This window comes from Elgaria multicarinata, chromosome 3 (assembly GCF_023053635.1).
Source record: "Elgaria multicarinata webbii isolate HBS135686 ecotype San Diego chromosome 3, rElgMul1.1.pri, whole genome shotgun sequence".
In the NCBI taxonomy this organism is placed as follows: Eukaryota; Metazoa; Chordata; class Lepidosauria; order Squamata; family Anguidae; genus Elgaria; species Elgaria multicarinata.
This window is the reverse complement of record NC_086173.1, coordinates 51,583,317-51,603,556: the sequence shown is the minus strand read 5'-3', so window position 1 is coordinate 51,603,556 and position 20,240 is coordinate 51,583,317. Positions and strand designations below refer to the sequence as shown.

General features: G+C 45.7%; 1 protein-coding gene across 2 annotated transcripts in view; it reads left to right on the top strand.

Moving 5' to 3' along the window:
- The window catches only part of GRIN2C (glutamate ionotropic receptor NMDA type subunit 2C), a 106,191-nt gene that overhangs the window by 37,466 nt on the left and 48,485 nt on the right, over window positions 1-20,240 (top strand). For both annotated transcript variants that reach the window (XM_063120249.1, XM_063120248.1), the window contains exon 2: window positions 13,183-13,606. In XM_063120249.1, the coding sequence (XP_062976319.1) occupies window positions 13,190-13,606 (417 nt within the window). In that variant the 5' untranslated portion in view covers window positions 13,183-13,189. The remainder of the gene's footprint in view (window positions 1-13,182; window positions 13,607-20,240) is intronic.

The window sequence follows — 20,240 nt, the reverse complement described above, 5'->3', positions numbered from 1 at the left end:
TTTCAAATATTACAACATTATAAAAAAAAGCAAAAGAAAAAGGAGTAAATTCAATTGCACATAAACACCAGTAAAGTCAGACCAGATATCCAAATATAAGTCCATGTGTGAATGGCGCCTATATGCCTCTCTTTCAAATGTTGTTAGTGTTGTTAGGACTTCAATCTATTGCATTATAGGTGGTGAGATTTTATCTTTCCCATATTGTAATACCTGTCTTTTAGCAGTCAAGAGGATGCTTCTAAGAGAAAAGCTTATGCTTCTGACCTTGGAGGTGGTCTTCTAGCTGCCACATTTTGAAATAACCACGCAGGTTAGGCATGTGCTGAGTCCAAAGTGGAGAGGCACCAAGTGCGCAAGCCCAGCAGGGATGGGGTATGTGTGTGTGGGGAGGTGGTGGGAGAGGATGGCGCGTGGACGCACCGTTTCCTCCTGTTGCTCTGGGGCCAAGTGCTTGCATCTAGCTGGCGGCCACCCAGCAGGCAAGGGCCCACCCAGTGAGAGATGCCTCTTGCCACAAAGTGGCCGTGTATTTGGAAACCCAGATTTTAATTACAGTTGCTCTTTCCAAAACCCCTGCTGGCAGCTGACATCTTGCGACAAAAGAAGAAGAAACCAGCGTTTGTGACAGCAAGAGAGCAAGTGCCAGCCGTTGGCATCTGCCCTCTTCACCCCCGTCCCCACTTTAATCTTCACAGGCCAAACTCTTCTAGTTGCATTTTCTTTAACAAATGTTAACATGCGCCCTTGGTTTGCAAAGTCCGCATTAGAATTGGGGAGAATGTGCATTCCACAGATGTTGGGATAGCCAGGGTGGCCGGTTTGGTTGCTGACCCTCCTCTGGGCCTTTGAACAGCAGCTTGGCAGGCATAAGTGTAGCACATGTAGCTTTTCCTGGCATGGAGCTGAGAGGCTTGGGAAAGCTTCACTTGCGAAATTTCTGCATGCAAGTCTGCTGTTAATGACACAGGTAAAGGGTCCGTGTCATGGACAGCTTGGAAGAACATAGTAAAAGACCTTTATTGTCTCTCTTAAACAAGAACAGGACAGATACAGGAAGTGCCACCCAGATACAATTAAATCCAGTGCCACCTAGTGACTAAACTCTACAAATGACACTATCCATGCAGCCAGTAAAAAAGTTATCTCTTCCCATGAGGGCTGCAGTGTGTTCCAATTTCGGGGCTGGGATTGCCACTCCTTTCGCTGGCAGGATTCTTGTGACTTGATCACCTGCAGGTGTAGCAGATATTCAACAGATGCAGCTATCCTTGCCCTGGAGCTGTGGTGTTGGGGAAAAGCGTCACTTGCTGATTTTCTGCTCATTATGCCACTTTTGAAGAGACAGAAGGCCACCCAGAGAGGAGGAGGAGGGGAATTGGCAGCCCTAGTCAGGATTTGACTGGCTTTTGGGATGGTTGTGAGCATTAAGATTTTAAATACGCTTTCATAGCTTCCAAAAACCAGTATATAAAGGTCAGAGAAAGACCAAAGCTGAAATGTTGATTGCAAACCAATTCCCATTAAAATTAAACTCTTTTTAGCATTTTAAAATGGCACGATGTACTTTTACTATGTTCTTAATCATTGTAATGAATTGCCTTCTGTAGAAAATAAATTATGTTTAGATAGATGCACTATAATATATTCACACACACACACACACACACACACACACACACACACACACTCACTCACACACACACACACACACACACACACACAAAGCCCAAATACCCCTGGACTGGAATGGCTGTAATTAGTGTTGTGTTGAATCCCCTCCTGGACTTTTGCAACCACTTTCCTGAAAACCAGACAGTTGTTTTCCTGTTTTCTTCACAGAGATAGTGAGAATTTCGGAGAACGGTCTCGTTGTACAGAGCTTAAGGGCTTACCTTACCGCAATGAGATGGCCAAGGTGTGTGTGTGTGTGTGTGCTCTTTCTTTTTCAATTTATTTTGGGTTCTCCTGTGCTTTGAGCCTCTCCGGCTGCTTGAGCTTTCTGAAAAGCCTACTAGGGACTCTCTTGGGACTTTACAGTGAGGAAGAGAAAGTGGTGGTGGTGATGTCAGTGGTGGTGGTGTCGTCTTTTACGCAAAAAACAAAACCCCAAATGACAGCTTTCAGGCCCTCAGCATGCAGCAGCAAAAGGAAGGAAGTCCTGGCTAAGTCCTCTAGGAGGCCTTTCAGAAAGCAAAAGCTGCCAGGGAGGCCGGAAAGCACAAGGTGAAAAAGGAAAGAACATGGACACATACGCATACCTTGGCCGTTACAAGATAAGCCTAAGATTATCTAAGGTTTACCTAAGATTATTCACGATTATCTAAGAAATTTCTTCAAAATTCTCACTCCTTCCCTCAACTTCGGGGTGTGGTTTCTTTTTACCCCTCCCCTCCCCCCACAAAGAAATGGTCCAAAATCAAAGCATTTAGCATCACACTAGTTGTAACTGAGATACATTAACAACTGAGACAGCCTCAGGCCAAACGCAGACAAGCTGAAAGGGGATATCAAGCTTCCCCAGCCTGTGGAGTCCATGTTGAGCACCGGTGTCTAAGGTATGCAAGCTTTCAGGACGAGTAACGTCGGGTGAAGTAGTACATCCTGCTGAAGTGACCCGATGCAAAGGTCTCCCTTTCAACTGTTGTGGAAGAAGAGGGCATTTTAGCCTGTGGAGCTTGTCACACAGGGTTAAGTAAAGGTCAGGACTGGCTCCAGGTTTAAGGAGACCCTGGATGAAGTCCTCCTGGTGGGCCCCCTCCTCCATGGGCCCTGAGGCTAGCATTCTGTGCAGTGGCAGGCTGCAGGGTCTAGCTGGTGCTAGGGCCCTGGCAACTGCCCAAGGAAGCCGGGTGCTGATGGTGGCCGTGGTAAAGCTGCACCAGATGAAATTCTCTCTTCTACACAACTGATTCTTTGCATTTGTTCACCCTCCTAGAATTTGCATGCCTCCTATGTAGCTGCTTAAAAAGCCATGGGGCATGCAGTGAAGTGGCTTAGCATTGCTTTACCTGGCTGATCACTTAAGGGACCTTTAGTGGCAGGCCAGTAACTTGGCTGGAGATGACTCCTCAGCTGCTGGTATCACAGAGGGGTGACAGATCATCCAATAGCTTGGGTGGTGTGCAGCCTAATCTTATCCATATTTTACCTAGAAGTAAGTTTGCATCGGCTGATCAGGAGCTCTGGCCTTGATGCCAAGAGCTGATAGGTCAAGGCATTTCTGAGTCAAAATCCACATTGAGTAAAGGCAGTAGTCTAGACCCAAGACTCTCCTTTAGGGGCCAATCATATCTTTGCAGACCCACTTCTTAATTTTTGCACCGTATATTACTATGGCATTAGTAATGGCCTTGTAACCCACCTTAGGTCAGGCTGCTGTGACCCAGAAGAGGGTCTCCACCTGCCAATTCAAGACCAACAGTATAAAGAGTTTGGTTTCAGGAAAAAGCATGTGGCATATGGCTGGATTTTTGTAACTGCTTACACTGGGCACTTGTGGACTATCAAAGCTGTTGTCTGAGCTGCAATGTTGGATTAAAATGGATGGATGGCCATTTCTAGGCTGATCAAAGCCCATTTGGAAAGGGAAAATGAAGGACAAGAGGACACTTTTCCCATCAGATCACTTAAGGGACCTTTAGAGCCAGGCTGATAACTTGGCTGGAGATGGCTCTTCAGCTGATGGTTCCTCAGAAATTTTGAGCTCCATCAGACGAGTGTTTTATTGCACACTCATTACTGGGCACTCAGGGATATTCGCAAGTCCCTCTCACGATGTTGTCTGCCTCCCATGTGCCTCCTGCCTCTTCTCGTCTTCTTCGCACTACAAAGAACACCCCAGTAAGTCTGACTTATTTTTAAAGCTGGCAGTTGCTGCTATCTCCCCTTCACGTACCTGTGTGCAGGAGAAGCAGTGGGATCAAAACAGCGCACTGATGGGCCAGTGCAGGTTGTTTACTTCCTCTTTCAAAAGAGGAAGTAATGAGGGACAAACGTGCGGGCGGAGAAGCGACGGTAAGCAAACGCGATTTCGTCCCATGTGATGATACTTTTAATCTCCCTTGACTTAAGATGTCTTAGGCCACAATCCCATGCATAGCTGAGGCAGCCCTATCTGTGATGATTGTGGTGGGGAACATCGATCACACACTGGTATTTTTTTGCAGCAAGTGTGTGAAAAGATGTGGAGGTAAAAGATGCATGTCCTTGTATCTTTATGCGTCCGCATGCCAGTCAGACCTCTGAAGATGTATGTACAGGTGTGTTTAAAGTTGCATGGCTATGCATATTTTACTTCCATACTTTATGCATCTGCTGCGGAAAATGCCAGCGTATGCCTGATGTTTCCCCACAGCCGTCATAAAGAGCAGCACTGCCCTAAGTTGCTGTGAAATCCATGGCACAGCACACACCCACCCATGGCTTGTTTAGGGTCAGAGGATGGCTTGAGAGTCTCTTCCCAAACTTATATGTGTTTTGCCCTCTCAAGACTGACATCTTAAAACTGCTGCCTTTCCCTGAAGTAGTTGGAACTAATTTCTTTCCCTTGAAGTGTCTTAAATTTTTTATTATTACCGTTGGCGCTTAATCTTTGAGTTGATGGAACTGAAGGTGCATATCAGGCTGTGATATATATATATATATATATATATATGTATAATTTGAAATGGAAGGAAGATTGTGCAGTGGCAGCTGACAGCACGGGGACAGCCGGAGCCACAAGAGAAGAGGTACGTGAAGGGGAGAGGCAATATTGCTCCACAAAGAGTGTAAAATTCTTCAAGGACAGCCAGAGACCAAACTGTTCCGGAACAAAGGGCAACATGGGAAGGAAAGGAGAGATATGAGAAGCAGAGTATTTCAATTAACGGCTCACAAAATTGGAGGCAAGAGAATGGGGGATTATAGGGTAAATACTTTTTTGTTGAAGCTGGAAAAACCCATGGGAGATACTTAATTTGCAGGTGGCATTTTGTTACCTAATATAATCACATTCTGTTTAGATAGTTCCCTATTTAATATCTGCCCTTGTTGAGGAGGGGGTGGGGAGTGTTTCTAGAAATGTACAAAATGGCATCTGTAAATTATTGGTAATCCTAACTTCTTTTTAAAAACAGAAACCCAAGCCTCCAGTCCTAATCACAGGGAAGAAATGTTTCAAAAAGGGATTTGTTCTTTCTCTTGCCTCAGATGCAATGTGATGTGATGTGGCTTTAGCTACATACCTTGGAGAAGACATTGACCTGTAGACTGTTTTAGCAATCTTAAAAGCAATTGGTTGATTTTTTCTTTATTTTAACCCTTTGGAGAACGGTAACAATTAGTTTCATAGGAATTGGATGTAAGTTTTTCTTTTACCTTTATCTGAGCCTTTAATATCATTATTTGATGCGTGTTGTTGTGTCCGTTGTGTCTGCAATTTGGGTGGCCAGATGTCCTCTTTTACAGAGGACAATCCTCTATTTGAAAGCATCCTCTGTTTGAAAAGCTGTCCACTCCAATACAGGTTTAAAGAGAAAGAACCATAAGAACTGTTGCATTACCAATTAACATCTGGACGGCAGGCCGAACAGGCAGGTACACACGTCACCTGGTCACAGTTTCCACACAGTACTGCATTTCTATTTATAATGATTTTTAATTTTGCATCTATGTGTATTCACATGGCAGTGTTGTGCAAATTTTATGCATATTAGTAGGGATGTGCTCCGCTTCTAATCGGACCAGAGAAGCAGGAGCGGAGTGGGGGGGCTTCGCCTGCCCTTAAGGCGGAGGCGAAGAGGATTGGGGGGCCGGCGGAGCGTGGCGAAGAGGATCGAGGTGAAGGCGGATCCTTCGCCTCGATCCGGAGCTCCGCCGGAAAGGTAAGTGGGGTTTACCGGGCCCTGCCGCTGTCATTGTCGCCCATGCGGAGACGGCGGCAGGGCCCAGTAACCCCCTCCCCGCCCTCCTCTCCCTTACCTGCCTCCGTCCGCGGTCCGTCGGCGTCTTCAATTGAGCCCCTGGTTCCACCAGGAAGCCTGGGCCGCCCCCTCTCCCTTGGTCCCTTATCGGGCTCTGCCGCCGTCGGCGCATGGGCGGCGACGGCGGCAGGGCCCGGTAAACCGCCCCAGCCCTCCTCTCCCTTACCTGCCTCCGTCCGCAGTCCGTCAGCATCTTCAATTGAGCCCGCGGTTCCACCAGGAAGTCTGGGCCGCTTGCCAAACTTGAGGTTTCTAACTTTCACAGAAAAAAAGTTGTATACTTTTTTAGCTTAATGCAAGCCTATGGGGGGGGGGGGAAACGGAGCTCTGATCCGGATCCGGAGCTCCGAGCGGAGCGGAGTGGACATAGGCGGAGCGGAGCGGCCCGATCCGCAAATCGCAGATCTGGAAGTGAAGCGGAGCGGGGGGGTCCGTGCACACCCCTACATATTAGTGTCCTCTTTTGTCCTGTTTTTTTTTTTTAGTGATGCATTTCCTCTTTTTTGTTGATTCATAAATGCCCACGCTAACCCTCTTGACACTATGGCGTTGGGCGCATGCAGCCCATCTGCTGCCACAGTGCCATAAGGAGTCTTCTTATGCTTAGCTTCCCATGCCCCATCTGGTTCCTTTTCTTGCATGTCGAATGGTTCAGCTAAGACCCCTTCGCCCATTCCTTCCGCTCTTCTGGTGATGATTCTGCCCTCACCACCACCCCCATTTTTGCATTTGGCATCAATGAAAAAACTTAATAAAATGTTTCCAAATCTTGTATAATTGAATGCCATTGTGGAATTGGCTCCCCATATACATAATGTTTGGCTTGTTCTTCTTTTTTTTAAAGGACTTTGCTTGCAGAGCAGGACATTTGCAATCCCCTCCGCCACCCACCCACCCAGTTGAGGGCTCACCATAGCAGATTTGGATGGTGTGTGGGAACTGCAGGGGAGTGGGGAGGGCATAGAAATCCCATTCCACAAGCAGGTTCCCTCCGCGTGCAGAAGGAAGGTTCAGGATCCAATCCCAGAACTCCACTAGGCCAGATCTACACTACCGCTTTAAAGTGCTTTAAAGTGCTTTATAACAGTTTTGAAAACGGTATATGGAGTGTGCCCTGGGCCCCAACAGTGGTCAAAACTGTTATAAAGCGCTTCAAAGTGCTTTAAAGCAGTAGTGTAGATCCTGCCTAAGACACCACCTTCTCCACCACCTCTTCCCCTCCTTTACCCCACCAATCATTTCCTACCGTGTTTGAGTTCAACTGTCAGTCCACATTTCTTCATGATTTTCTGTCCCACTTTCTTTCAGCTCAGCTTGGGACTCTTTGGTGTTTTCTTTCTCTCAGTCTTTACTCCTTGCAGTCCCTTTATGCATACAATCAAGGCCTTTTCATTCTCTGTGTACAACTTAGGGCTGGACCTTGGGCCTAAAGTCCAGCCCCCACAGCCCAGGGAATCCGCCACATCGCACTCAGAGCAGCGGCAGGCGATGAGGGCAGCAGAAGCAGACTCCATTTATTCATGACATCCTGGTGGTGCTAGGATTTAAGTGAGCTGAACATGCAAAACTGCACAATCTTAGTTTAGGGTGACTATATGAAAAGGAGGACAGGACTCCTGTATCTTTAATAGTTGGAAAGAAAAGGGAATTTCAGCAAGTGTCATTTGCATGCATATCACACCTGGTGAAATTTCCTCTTCATCACAACAGTTGAAGCTGCAGGAGCTATAGTGCAGCTGTACTGTGACCAGATTTAAAAGAGGGCAGGGCACCTGCACCTTTAACTGTTGTGAAGAAAAGGGAATTTCAACAGGTTTTCCATATAAGCAAATGACACCTGCTGAAATTCCCTTTTCTATGCAACTGTTAAAGATACAGGAGCCCTGTCCTCCTTTTCATATGGTCACCCTATCTTAGTTTGTTTTGTTTTGTTTTTTAAATCAGGATTTGCAAACAATTTTTGTGGTGGAATAGGAGGATCTAACATATCAGGAATGTAGAAGCAGTTGTAAAGCATGGAATGGTGGTGGCGTGCGGGAGAAGAGAAACATTAACTGTATGATTCAAAATGGAAGTAATACATGTGGCCATCTAAAGGGGTCGGGGAGCAAAGGACCATGAAGTTTAGGGTCTAAATTTACCTAGGTGCACCATTGCCTGTGTTGACTCCATCCCAACTTCTTCCTTCTCCTACTTTGTGCATGTGTGGAAAGTGCCACAGTTGAAATAAGCCTTCATCTAATTTTTCTCATTTTGTTCCCAGTCTTTCTTTATTAGCCCCAACATCCATCTCAACACTTTTCATTTCAGGAGCTGCCCTGCATAGTAATTTTCTCGTCTTTCACCTGGCAAGTACCACGGTTCCATACAATTTCACTGGATTACACTCAAAAGAAGAAGCGAGAGCAATTTCTTAGATTGAGGATCAGGAGAAGGGAGGGGATTGATTCCCAATTCTTCCAAGGATTTTGGCTTTTTCAGAGAATGACGGGGTAGTAAGAATAACAAAGATCAGCTGGCCCAGCTTGCTGCACGAAGGTGGTGTCATCAATTACAGGGTTGGGCAGAAGGTAGATCTGGATCTACTGGTAGAACTCTGGGTGATTTTCAGTAAATCCCAATACCACCAACAACAGAAAGGTCTTTCTCCCTCCTTCTAAGGATGCTTCTAAGGCAAGGTTTTATGGTGCCATCACCCTGCCTTATTCAAAGAACTTTACGGGGAGTCCAGACATCATCTTCTGCTCATGTCCAGGGCCAGTATTAAGGGTAGGCATGGCTGGGAGCCTGCTGAGGGTTCACCCCCTAGTACGGGCCCACTGACAAGAACCCCCTGGAGCCATTTGCTCTTGTACCCACAACCTTTGCCTTAATATTGTGCCTCATTTCCCCTATCTGCAGCATGGGCATAATAGCTTTTGTATGATGCTTTGAATTGTTATGTATCTACTATGGTGGTTTAAATTCCAGAAGCGGAAAATATATAACCTGAAACCAGAATTGACCTTGCAAATATTCTTCCCTAGCATAATCTTAAATTGCAGAGGCTGTATTTGACTTGGACGTTTGGATCAGGGGTTGATGCGGTTACAGTTAAGTTGATATGAGTTGTAGAGTTTGGGAGGTAAGTGTGAGTTAACTGACACAAGGATTAGAATGAGGGAGAGAAGGAAGTGATTCAAAAGACTGATGCTGCCATTTTTTCCACCGTAGAGAGACTAGCTGCTTCTCTAAACCTTTGGAGTAACAGGAGGAGGAGGAGGAGGAGGAGTGTCAAATCAGAACTGAGCAGGTACAGAAGCTCAGCCTCCTGCCCAGGGCCAGTCCTCAGAGAAATTGCACCCTGCGTGAGGAGGGCCTTTGGTCCCCCCACCTATGTGGGCAGCTTTGGCGCCCCCTCAGCTCAGCTTGGCCCACCCCTAAGGCTGGCCCTGCTCCTGTTTTCTGCACAGGGTTCATTCTTCCTCTCCCCTAATAACCACAGAAGGCTGTTACCTTCATGTCCTATTTGTGGACTTCCACTGGCATCTAGTCTGATCCAGCAGGTCTCTGCATATGTTCTTGTGTTCACAAGAACTAGGAACATGTGGAGGTTTTAGACATAAAATTTGGAGTACCCAGAATCCACCACCATGACAGATTCTAGATGCTTACAGTGCATTTTGGGGCTCAATTCAAAGTGGAGGTTATTATCTTTAGCCCCTGAAACAGCTTGATTCCAGGATACTTGAAGGGAGCTTCAGTTGTGTTTCCTGATTATTCAGTTCATTGGGGGAAACCCTGCTTCATGTTCCATTACCACCAGAGATATGGTTGGTGGGAACAAAGAAAAGACTTTCCCACTGTAACAGCCAAGCTATGGGACTCACTGCGCTGGGAGGCCTGTCCTGCTCCTTCCCCAAAGGCATATAGATGCCAAAGGAAAACCTCTGTATTCCAGCTGGCCTTTGGCCTGGCTAGCCTGTGGGTTCTTATTTCTTTGGCTTTTAAAACTTGGCTTTTGCGTTTGGTTTTAAATCTTCTCTGCTTTCCGTAGTTTGCTGTTTTAAAAACGTTTGGCGATAGTAGCTGCCTTGGGCATTTGGAAGCAAGATGGAAAGAAAGGCTGCAAATATTTTAAATAAAGAAATAGTAAAAAAAATATGTAAGACTTTATATATTTGGGGGGTTAAAAATACAAGAAAGCAGACTGCAAGTTGGTGACATAAAAACAAAACCTTTCAGCCCACACTCTGCCCGAAAAGGCAGGTGTATACAAAATGACTGGAATTAGTCTTTGGCGGCTAAATTGCCCTTTATTAGCCACTCAAGCAGGTGGTTGCTTTTATACTTGGAAAAGGAGACGTTCAGCTTCTGAAAGAGCAGTCTCTTTTCACCTCTGCGAACAGAGATCCGCTTGACGCAGTGTTTGGGGTTGCATTTGTTTTGAGGTTTTCCACAGCTGGTGTCACACACACACACACACATTGATCTTCCACATAGCAAAAGTGGGAGAAACCCCCAGTAATACCTTGTGTTTTGCCCAGGATGGAAAACACCTTAATTTTATATTTATTTATATATATTTATTTTCAAAAATGAAATGGAGGGAGGCAGCATGTTTACCTTTCTTGAACTCAGCAATGCTAGGGGCAGCAGCAGGTCCGACCAGTAACCATCACATGACTTGCACAGCCTAATTCAAATGTCTGCAGACCCCTCCTCCCTCCCTCTTGAGACTCTGAATGTGGAGACACTGACTACACCATCAACTTTAACACTCTATAAATTAATTTTAACCTTGCTGTTTTAAATTTGTATTTTAAATTTGTATTTTTGCATTGCTGCTGTTTTTATCTTGGTTGTGCTTTTATATTGTATTTTATATTATGGTTTTATACTGTTGTTTTGTTTTGAATTGTCTTAATTTTGTAAACCGCCCAGAGAGCTTTGGCTATTGGGCGGTATAGAAATGCAATAAATAAATAAATAAATCAGAATTCTCCCCACTCCGTCTGCTTTTTATAACATCTTGCCTGCTGAAGAGATCTGGACATCTCAAAAGCTTGCCCATTTTGTGTGATCTTTTCAGTGCCCTAATAAAGGAACTACACTAATATTTTACTCATGGTCAGCACAGCTTTGCTTTGGTACCTTGTGTGACTGACTGATGGCCAAGCTTCATCTTGCCAGCAGTAATGTCAGTGTGTGTTGGAATATGCTGCTGAGATGATTTACAGTGCAGCTGAATGATGGGATGGGAGAGTCTTCCCTCTTAAATATTTGATTGTCAGCTGCACAAAGCACCAGGCAATTTATCCTCCAGCCTTTTGCTTGGGGGGGGGGGAATCTATGGTGTTTTTGACTCATTCTAACCAAGATACCAAAGAAGGCTGAAAAAGAATAGCACAGCAGTGCCCGTTGAGATTGCAAGAGCTGGGAGTGACTGGATGGAACCAGCAAGTGCTAAGTAAGAAAGCAAGAGAAAAGGAAGCAAATATATACATACACATACATACATGCATGCATATAGGAAAAGGTTATATACAGAAAGCAGTGAGAATTGGCCACTGGGTGGCAGTAGAGGGAAATTGGGTGGAGAGAGATGTGTAGAAGTGGAAGTTTAAAGGCTGGTCAGGGAGATGGGAAAAACCTGAAATTGTCTATACACAGCGGAGGCAGAGAATCTGTGGGTTGTGAGCTACATGTGGCCTGAGCTTTCTGACTCTCCCCTTCAGTCCCTTTCCTTCCTGAGATTTGAGTTCCTCTGCATTGTTGCTTCCGCAGCAGCAGCATACTCACGCTCTGTGATCTAGGTCAAAATGCTTCCCATTCTGTGTGTGTGTGACACACACACACACACACACAGAGAGAGAGAGAGAGAACACAGTTTTGAAGTTGGTGTGGTGGTGGTGAAAACAAAAGGAGGAAATGGAAGGGTCAACCTGTTAACAACAATAAAGGGATTTGTTGTTGTTGTTGTTATTTTAAAGTACATGGATGGAGGCATGGAGCAATCTACAAGGAAATGCAAGGAATCATCAGATGTAGTTCTTTATCCATTTGAAAATCCATAACTGTTGGTTGTTTTATTGTGGTTTTAATTTTTGTGAACCACCCAGAGAACTTCGGCTATTGGGCGGTATAAAAATGTAATAAATAAATAAATAAATAAATAAATAACTCTAAAACCTTCTGTCATTGCTCACACACCTGTCTAGCAACAGGTGACACCTTAGCCAATCAGAAAAGTAGAAAAAAAACCTGCTCAGCCAATAGAAGAAAAAGGCTGAACATTCTCCTCACAGATTTGCCTAGCAAGTGGCTCTTAAGCATATCTGAACAAATAGAACCAACCACACTTGACCAACCAGAGAAAAAGGCCCGGGATTCCTACTGGCTTGAGAAGCAGATTCACCTGTCTAGAAAGGGCAGGGGGAGGAAAGGGGGTTCCAGAAGGCGTAAGAAGGGAGAAGAGCTGGCCCCACCCACTGCTGGCCCTGGTTCAGGGGTCAGGCACAACCCCAACAGATTATCCCCAGGTGATTGCAGCCCTCCACAGAAAAAAAGATTCCCTCCCCTGGTGTACAGGAATATGGGGAGAAGGTGGATGGGGTTGAATGGTGGGGCAAGAGAAATTGTGGACCTAGAATATGGATGTTGGGATGCAGAAAGGGCAAGAGGTTCTGAGAAGAGATGGGACAAATACAAGGCCCTGGTAAAGATGGATGGTGAACACCAGGGAAGGAGGAAAAAGGGAAAGCCAGGGAAAGGCCGGTGAATGGTTAGTGGATCATCTAATCCAAGAGAGGAAATGGACAAGGCCGGTGAGGCTGGGTTAGGACAGCAGGAGAGTCCGTGTGAGGTGGGGTAGAACTACCAGATGAATATGACTAAAACGAGGGAGAAACAACGCTGCAACTGCTCTGTGGAGGCTGATGGCACTGTGCGCATTTCTTTATTGCACCGATTTTAAATGCTCAGGTAAAAATGTCAAGTGCAGACACAGCATACAGGTGTTCAGAAATAGTGTAACATGGAGATATGCTTGGCAAAGAGTGGGTTTGATTCTTTGGCCCACCATGCATACCTTGTGGCAAATCTTGCTCTACACTGTGTGAAATGGCCCTCTGATATCCTGCTGGTAAAGAGCATCTTTGGTGCCTTCCTCCCGCTCCTCCTGTGGATCTCTCGCGATTGCCTTTTCTGACTGGTTTCTCTTTGTTCTGGGTTGCAGGGACTCCATGGTGGACATGGGCAGAGCTCTGACAAACACCCTGGTGCTGTCCATGGTGCTGGGCTGTTCGGCTGTCCTCATGGATACTTTGTTGCCAAGCCCCGACGAACCAGTGGTCAACGTGGCGGTGGTTTTCGGAGGATCTTCATACCCTCTCCACATCCGCAGCCGGCTGACGCACCAAAGCTTCTTGGACATGCCTCTAGAGATTCATCCCGTCACCGTGGTAGTGAATGACACCAATCCCAGCACTCTCCTGACCCAGATCTGCGATATGCTCTCCAGCACAAAGATCCATGGGATTGTCTTTGAGGACAACATCGGCACGGAAGCTGTGGCACAGATTCTTGACTTCATCTCATCCCAGACTCACATACCCATCATTAGTATCAGTGGAGGATCTGCTGTGGTCCTGACACCCAAGGTAAAACCTCTTTGTTTTTCTGGGTGATTGGGCTGGGAAACGGGTACAGTACACCATTCTTAAATACCTATTTCTACCTTCCAGGATACAACTCCTCTTAGCTGAAATTAGTATAAATCCATAGATCTCAATCACCTATAGCAATTTGCACCCACTACCAATCTTGTTCTGTTAAGCCATACATAACTGCTGAGGTCTGGCTCCTCTCAGACAATTAAACTCACAGGTTTAAGTTAAGAAATGTACAGCTGGGCAGCTGGACAGGCAGGCAGGGAAGTTGATGGTCAAAGAGTAAAGCAGCCTCCTGGAAATCCAGTCATCTAAGCCATGCAAGGAATCCGGGGGCCAGGATTCTGTGCTAGGAGCTGAGCCAATAAAGGATGTTGCTGCTTTGATGGTGGTGCTGCACATGCGATGCTCAGTGCTGAGTGGAGGTCCTGATCCTGCACTTACGCATGCTACTGTATCCAGTAGGCCAGCCTTCCCCAACCTGGTCCCCTCCAGATGTGCTGGACTACAACTCCCAGGATACTGGGATACCGTACTGGCTGGGACTGGTGAGGGGACCTGAAGTTCAAACCACATGGAGGGCACCTGGTTGGGGAAGGCTGTGGTAGGCAATCAGGCCTTGCAATTAGGGCAGCTTCTTTGGCTGGCTTCTCATGAGAGCTGCCGACATTTTTCAATGGCCCTGCTCTTGTGCCTAGAACAGCAGCTAAACATACTGGAATTTAGCGGGTAAATCATTTCCTGGGCCAGAGATGAAGTAATGAGAAGAGCTTTACCTGTTGAATTCCTCTGTCCCAGGCTGTTGGTAAAATGTACAGTATCAGGGCTAATAAAACAGTTGGAATCCCTGGTTCTTGGGATACTGCCTTGTGGCGGGAGTAGGTTGGACTGGGTTCTGGTGGGCTCCTGGCTTAGGGAAAAACGGATGTTAAATCCTGGGGTCAGTGGAGAGATACTCTGGAGTCCTGTGTGGCAGTCGCTGGAAATTCAGACGGGAGGGGCCCCAGTTCAGTGGTAGAGCACATGCCTTACATGCAGAAGGTCCCAGACTTTTTTTAAAAAAATATATATTTCCTGCCTGCCTTACAATTTTCTGAAGTTAAAATAAATAAAATCAAAGTGTCTCCCCAAAACAAAAGCAATAAAGAAAAATGCATTTTAAATAACAGAGTAACAGTAAATAGTAAACAAAAGTACCTTCAACAGCAGTTAATCACAAAATGCCCAGGCAAACAAAAATGTCTGAGATTAGTGCTTAAAATCCATCAATTAGAACCCACATGAGCAGCCTGGAGAAAATATTCCCAAGTTGGGCTCCCATCACAGAAATGTCTCTTTTAAATTTTGTACATCGGTTTTAATGTTCAGTGTTTTAATCTTTGTAAACTGCCCAGCGAGCTTCAGCCATGTGGCAGTATATTTAATAATAATAATAATAATAATAATAATAATAATAATAATTTACCCAAGTACCACCCACCTAGCCTCTGATGACAGGGGCACCTGGAGAAAAGCCTCAGATGATCTTCTTAATGAGCAGTTTTAGGAGGACCTTGAGGACCTCTTTTGCCCACCGCAGGTGATGTCAGGGGCTCTGGCTCCTTGTCAGACAGGAACATTACAATAACACACACATGCTTGAGGTTTGCTATGTTCTTGTAATCAAGTTAACTGAGCCATTTGTATTGTTTTGCAGAGCAATTCTTGGCCTGCAAGCACCTCTGGCACGGTGTTCTTTCTTCGCTCTGCTCTTTGCTTGTGGCTCCCTGTGATTCAGATCATTTGTATTCCATTTTAAGGGAGGTGATTGTAATGGGGGCTGTTGGTTTATTTATGGTCCATCTACCTTTAGGAGGGGGCTAGGACTAGATGACTGTGGTGGCGAGGCAGGCAGTCCTATGATCTAAGGATGTTTAAGGATGTTCAAGTTCAGATTTCTATGAAACTTACCTGCAGACTGGCTTTTCCCAAGTTGCGTGGATTCCTTGGACTTGGGAACTGTTTTGTTTGTTTGCCTTAGGTGGTGGAGGTTTGCACAAATGTGCACTTCCACAATGCATGTTACTGCTAATGCACATTACCACTAATGCACGTTACCGCTAATACGCATTAGTGCAAATGAAACAAAGTTCTCGTACATCTCTAAAAGAAATCCGATTCTGTCCATGAATGGACAATGGAATAGAAGACACCTGACAATCCAGATTTAACAAAATCTGTACCTCCCCACTATTGTCCATGTACAATGTGACTGTTAACTATCAGATTATTGTCAAATGTATCCTTTAAACACTGCAGCACCCTATACCAGCTTCTGGGCCTTCTGGGGAGTCCCAGAGGGCTGAATTTATCCTGCCCCCAGCCTGAGGTTGCCCCTCCTGCTGTAGCCTTATAATTTCTTTTTCCTAAGCATGTTGTTCTGCTATTCTTTATGGCTTTAACAGTTCCCAGCATGTGGAAGGAGAGGGCCCTGTGTCCTGACAATTGGCATCATGTTTCCCAAGTCTCGAATGATCCTTATAATGTCTAGGAACTGTACTTTTTCAACCAGTGCTTCAACCAACCATTTATCATTTTTTGGCTGCTGCTTAAATGGTCTTGGCAAAGGAATGGAAATCAGATAAACCTCCTTCGATTATGGTATGTCTGATGGAAGTCTTTTATATTGCTGAAACGGTTGGTGGGGCGGAATGGACTGTCTTGGTTCATAGAAGCAAAGGAAGGTGTGTGGCCCAATGACTTTGTCAATATGTGTTGTCAGTTTATTGATTTCGGGACCAATTATACTGAACAAGTACCGACAAGTTATTGTGTTTTCCTTCTGTTGTGAATTCTAATGTTAAGAAGAACCTAGTGCAACCTTCCACAACCTGGTGCCCAGCAGATGTGTCAGACTGCAACTCCCATAAACCCCAGCTAGCATGGGGAGGTCATGCTTAGCTGAGGATGATGGGAATTGTAGCCCATCACATCTGATGGACACCAGGTTGGGGAAGCATAGTCCCATGGGAAACAAAGCCAAATGCAATCCATTTTGCATCCCTTCCAAAACATCCCTTGGAGTTGGCAAGGGTGAAATCCAGTCCCACGTTTCTTCCCACCCAAGCAGTGTTCGTGTCTTGAATAATCCGTTCAGGGCGCATGAAATCACACTGCAACGACTGCTGCAGGGTACTCTGATTCCTTACAGGTGGATTGTGCACTGGGCAATTATTTTTAGCTCGCTTGCCCGTCACAGGGTGTCAGTGGTGGTTACTGTCACCTTGCTCACAAGAAAACGTGTAAGGCTCCTCAGCCATGTTTGCAGCCAGCACAATTTGGTGTTATTTTTGCAAGTCCAAGACTGGATTAATCGGGGGGGGGGGAACCCTTTAAAGACATAATTAGCAATAATGGGGATCGCCTTGAAACAGACTCTTTCTGTTTGCCAAGGCCCAATAGTGCTCAATCCCATGTCAACGTGTGCTCCAAAAAACAATCCATGGAAATGGCCATAGGTGGCTCATAACAAGTTCTTGTGCTTCAGCCAAAAAAAGGCTCTAGATTATTGACAGGAAAGCTCTGCAGGTCCTTGCTAAGTTGCTCCAGGCCTTCTAGAAGAGCTAGTGAGACAGTACACCCCAACAGCTTCTGTTCAGAGGCCATGTTCAACAGATCCCTGTAGCGGCTTGCTCTCTTGATCCATCCATAGCAGCCCATCTGGAAACACGGTTATGTCAGCTACCTTAGATGGTGAGTTTGTGCCAGCATGGTGACGAGGTTCTTCTTTATGTGGCCAGACATTCCAGAGGAACGACTTGGCACATGGCAGCAGACGCCGCAGGGGGGAACCAACAGGCTATTATGTTGAGGAGGCAGTATAAGTGCCTCCTCCTGATGCAGCCTCTGTGGTGCTCTCCATGGTGCTGCATTACTATGTACAATCTGGAAGACTTAAAAACACATGCACACCCCTTTAACTTAAGGCGAACTTCCCCAACCAAGTCCCCTCAAATGTGTTGGACTACAACTCCCACTAACCCAGCCAGCCATGCTGGATGAAAATTGTAGTCCAACAATTCTGGAGGGTACCAAGTTCGGGAAGGCAGGTGGACTTAAGGTATTTGTAGTGATCCCGACAGTACCCCATATCGAAGTTGCCTGACATGTTAGAAGGCCTGTACAGATGATTTATGGGGCCTGGAACAGATGTGAAGTAGATGTGTGTGTGGGGGGTCCTACCGGTGCCCCATGAAAGTGTGTGTGTGTGTGTCTGGTGAGCAATGTGGCAGGACCAGATCAGGGGCCAATAGTACACATGTCTTTCAGAAACATTCGTTCATTACATTTCTATACTACCCAATAGTCAAAACTCTCTGGGCAGTTTACAGCATGAACATGCAGTAATGACCATATTACGAACTGCCCAGAGAGCTTTGGCTATTGGGCGATATAGAAATGAAATGAATAAGGAAAAAGAAAGGAACCTCTCGTGCAAGCACTGAGTCATTACTGACTCTTGGAGGGACGCCAGCTTTCGCTGACGTTTTCTTGGCAGGCCTTATAGCGGGGTGGTTTGCCGTTGCCTTCCCTGGCCATTATTACCTTTGCCCCAGCTAACTGGGTACTCATTTTACCAACCTTGGGAGGATGGAAGGCTGAGTCGACCCAAGCCGGCTGCCTGAACCCAGCTTCCACTGGGATTGAACTCAGGCCGTGGGGAGAGTTTCAGCTGCAGAAACTGCTGCTTTACCACTATACACCCCCCCCATGATATATGTCAGTAGTAATTCACAAATGTATGGATTGCACACAAGGAAAACATTCCAAGTGTCCAGTGTTTAGAATTTTGAAGAGACAACTGAACACATTGATGTATGTGAAAGCATGTTTAGCTTTTCCCCAGTCTGTTTTTGTCTGGTTTCATTTCACATTATTGGCTTTTTAGTTGGATTCACTTTTGTTATAGTGAACAGCACTGTGTGTGTGTGTGTGTGTGTGTGTGTGTGTGTGTGTGTGTGTGTGTGATATGTAACACTAAACTATGGTGAACAAATCTCAGGCTGGTGTAATTCCCCTCCTCTCTCTTCCACTGGTACGGCTACGTGGTGACTATCACAAGTTTTCACTTTTTTGTGAGACTAACCACAGTTTAGCATTGCACCTGAACCCTAAACAGTGGTTAATCTTAACTATGGCTTATTGAAACAAGCCAACTTCATAACCAACAGTTGAAATTGGCTTGTTTCATTAAAGCATAGTTAAAAGTAACCACAGTTTGTAGGACATAATGGTAAACTGCAGGTAGTTAAATAAGGAGCCAAGCCATTTTGCTTTTGTTCAGCTCTCATTCATGTTTGATTACCTAATGTTAAACCAAAGTTTACCATAGCAGACAGTAAGTTCCAGCTGCCCTTCAATGTCTCATCTATTTTTCTCCACATTCTGGACACTAATCACAACTGTAACAGAGCTGGGCAAAAGCCCACAAAAGCTGGCTTTTTAAAAGGCTCATGGGAATTCTGTGGTCTCCAAACTACTGGCACGGGGCACTGGTTCAAGCAAGATCCCAAGCCTTGGGAATGTGGGAGCAGTGTGATACTTAAGCTTGTCAAACTAAACTTGGGGAAACTCTGTGACCCAACTGAGCCGAAGCTCAGGCAGTACAGCCTATAAGTCCTCTGCCCAGCCCATGTGACTGGACCTGAGCCTTCCCACCCAATATAATTCCAGAGAGTCTTGAGCCACCAGCTTTAATCACAACAGTCCCATCTGGAACATGCTTGGCCCAATCCAAATCGCCTTCTCTTGGTGCCACTATCATGGATTCTCTTGCGCTTTTGCCTGCATGTGATCAAGAACAGCAGCAACTTTGGGGAACATGAGAGCTGAAAGGCTGATACACAGATACATAATGCATGATTTATGAATGTTTGACCAGCTGTCTGAGCTAAGAATTCCAGCAGCATCTCGCTGCATAACTTGCATGTGCATGCAAAGGCGAATGAAATTATTCTAACGAAACAGAATTCTTAACATGCCTTAGGATTAGTCTGATATTGCGCACAATTGAAATAAGACTAACTAAAAGTTAATAAACGAAGTCCTTGTGACAGGACTTCTCCTGTCAATGGGAGCTGCAATTTCAGAACTTATCCTGTTTTTCACTACATTCTCCCAAAGTGTTATGATGGCCGGGTCAACTGTTTGAGCATCTTCAGTCCTGTGGTACATTGTGCGTTCAGTTTAAGTGGGCATGTTTAGTTTTCATGGTATGTACACATCTGTCCTTAGGCTCAGAAAATATGGGATTTGAGTTTAAATAAAAGAGAGACGTGAAATGTTCTCTAGGGCTCCTTGCACCTTGTGCAGCTTTTTAGTAAGGCTATGCAGGGACACACACACGATCCACTTTGGAGGCTGATTCATAGCTTCTGAATCAGCCCTGATCTGCCTCATGCTGCTTCGGGTCTGGTCTGATCCACTTCAGTTCTGGATCCAAAGCAAGATCCAGACATCGAAAACAGGCTGGATGTTACAGGTTCCCAGGCACGAGGCCTATTGGGAGTCCATCAGACTTGCCCCACTGCTCGCACCCGCGCCCTCCTCACATCTGAACCTGGCAAGCTGCTGCCCCCACCCACTG